This window comes from Austrofundulus limnaeus, unplaced genomic scaffold, assembly GCF_001266775.1.
Source record: "Austrofundulus limnaeus strain Quisiro unplaced genomic scaffold, Austrofundulus_limnaeus-1.0 Scaffold13, whole genome shotgun sequence".
In the NCBI taxonomy this organism is placed as follows: Eukaryota; Metazoa; Chordata; class Actinopteri; order Cyprinodontiformes; family Rivulidae; genus Austrofundulus; species Austrofundulus limnaeus.
In genome coordinates, this window is record NW_013952415.1 from 2,463,787 (window position 1) to 2,466,318 (window position 2,532).

The 2,532-nt window shown below is 37.7% G+C and overlaps 1 protein-coding gene across 11 annotated transcripts in view; it reads right to left on the bottom strand.

Moving 5' to 3' along the window:
- Window positions 1–2,532, bottom strand: part of vav2 (vav 2 guanine nucleotide exchange factor) — a 222,684-nt gene that overhangs the window by 46,856 nt on the left and 173,296 nt on the right. For all 11 annotated transcript variants that reach the window (XM_014002468.1, XM_014002467.1, XM_014002464.1 and 8 more), the window contains one exon: window positions 2,007–2,105. In XM_014002468.1, coding sequence (XP_013857922.1) covers window positions 2,007–2,105 — 99 coding nt within the window. The remainder of the gene's footprint in view (window positions 1–2,006; window positions 2,106–2,532) is intronic.

Genomic DNA, 2,532 nt, shown 5'->3' on the forward strand with positions numbered 1-2,532 from the left:
TATATAGTCATTTACTTTGATGCTGCAACACAGAGAGCCGTAACTGCACAGAGCTGTTGTGCAGGTTGCAGCCGAGACCAGAGAAACCTGCCTGTGATTTCTCCAACTCTGCTTTATGGCTGTCGCATTTCATCACCACGATGGTAACAAATAGATCAACTTAGAAGCAATGTAAAAAATGACAGACTTTATGAACCCCAACTCAATTAAGCTTTTACGAGTCCTCTGATAATAAGAGGCGTATTTATTCTCATTTACCCTCACGTTGCTCTGGTGTGGGAAACACAGAATGCACATTTGCTTTAATGAAATTAGCGGGAGCGGGTGATTTGTGGCGCTCCATCAAATCGCAGACGAAATCTGCCAACGCTGAAACTGATGTGTTAGCAGCACTAATCTCAACAGTTATTTAATATTACACAGGGAAAACAGGAGTGTTTGTATGGCTGTGGATTTACAGCCATTCAGAATAATACTTGTTGAAGTGGGGTTCTGTGGTAAAATCTGACCAGGTTTATGAATGAATGGCACCAAATTAAAACATAGTTTAAAACTCACAAGGCCGACAAGCTAAAGGCAAAGTCATGTTGGATTGGTGCCATCTTAAAACACCAACTATCTCACTGTAGTTCATGCAAACATTATTGTGCAAACGTTTGCACTGCTGTTAAATCTTATTTGGAAAACAGAACTTTCTCCGTTCATCTTGACCAATGCGGTTCTRGGGCCAAACCTTTAAAGCACGGCGTTCCCCAAGGCTCAWTCTTAGGTMCTATTTTGTTTATCTTATATTTATTGCCTCTTGGTCAGATTTTTCATATATTTAATGTTTCCTTTCACTGTTTTGTGGATGACGTCCAGATTTATATGCCCCYTAAACTACAAAATGGTACAAATGAATCTSTTCAGCTATTAACAGATTGTTTGACTGAAGTCAAATCTTGGATGGAACAAAACTTTCTTCACCTTAAAGTAAAACTCAAGTTATATTATTTGGTCAAAAATTTCAGACTACAAATCCAGATCAGATTCTTGGTTCTTTAGCTCAGTTTTGTAAGACMTCTGCTAGGAATCTTGGTTTCACTTTTGATAGTACCTTAAAGTTAGATAAACAAGTTAGTTCTGTCGTTAAATCAGRTTTTATCACCTGTGGATTTTAGCAAAASTTAAATCTTACTTGTGTTTTAAGGACTTTGAAGGACTTATCCATGCCTTCATTGCTTCTTGTTTGGRTTACTGCAATTCATTATATAAAGGCATGGATAAATCACAGATGCAGCAACTTCAAATGATCCAGAACGCAGCAGCACCRCTTCTTACAGGAACCARGAAGCATGACCATATAAGGCTGGTGACTTTTCCTCTTTTATCTACAATTTCCTCTTGAGCTGTTGCYTCATTTTCTCCACGTCCTTCTTTTTATTTTTAAGAAGTTCTGAGGCCCAATCTCCAGTCCCGGTCTGTTTGTAATTTTTATATCCCTATGTAGATTTTGTAAACTGATCAAAACTCTTTTGGACATATTTTCTATTGCTATTAATAACAATTTTATCGTGATATATGTTGTTGTTTTATCACCCAGCACTAAATGATGTGAAATAAAACTATTTTTCCCAACAATACTGGACAGCAAGGAGACAAAAGGTACCTGTTATTAACTGCTAGATGAGAAGAAACACCCTGAATGGTTCATAACTTCTGGAATATAATGTCAAGTTAAATTCCTTTTGCATTATTAAGAAATTCAATACATCCTGCTATTCTTTTGGCAACCTTCAGCACCTTTAATGTGCACATAAAGCTCCAGGGATCAGAGTYTCCCATCGGGGCTCAGCCAATAACAACCTTATTGATCAGTTCTTGTGACATTTGTGCTCCCAAATGATTTGGCCAAYCCTTGGCATTTCCATGCTGAGACACGTCACAGCGACAGTGAACAGGTGGTGAAAAGAAAGCACCGCCCCACGTTCAACAAGAAACAGACACTTTAACAAGCCTAAACTCACCTTCTCAATGTCCTCTAAAGTCTTGTAGTACTTGGCTTCAGTCTGCTGGATCTCAACTAAGCAGCAGTTTCTCTTGTCGTCTTCTGTCATTCCCATTTTCTACAGCAACGATACAACACAAGAAAATGTTTTTATATCTTAGAAAAACTCAGCACTGCTGTGCATACCTGATTACACAACATAAGCAGGTTTTAATAGTCAGTTACACATAGTTTCATCAGAATTACTCACTCACTGCCATCAATWTGTTTCTCTATCAAGTCTCGGCTACAGTGGGTTAGCTAATTGATTTTTAAGCCATCTGGAAATGCATAAAATATTGATTTTAAAGAAAAAAGAAAAGAAGTATGCATGTAAATGAGCTTTAGTGCGTCACATGCTTGCGTGTGTGTGCCTGTTTTATTTAGCCCGTTGTGAGGGGTTGAGGAATATGCAGAAAAATATATTAACTTCAACACATGTTCATGAATCATGACAGCTCATACATAAAGTGTCCATGTGCAGGAGTTTATTCATTGTATTTATT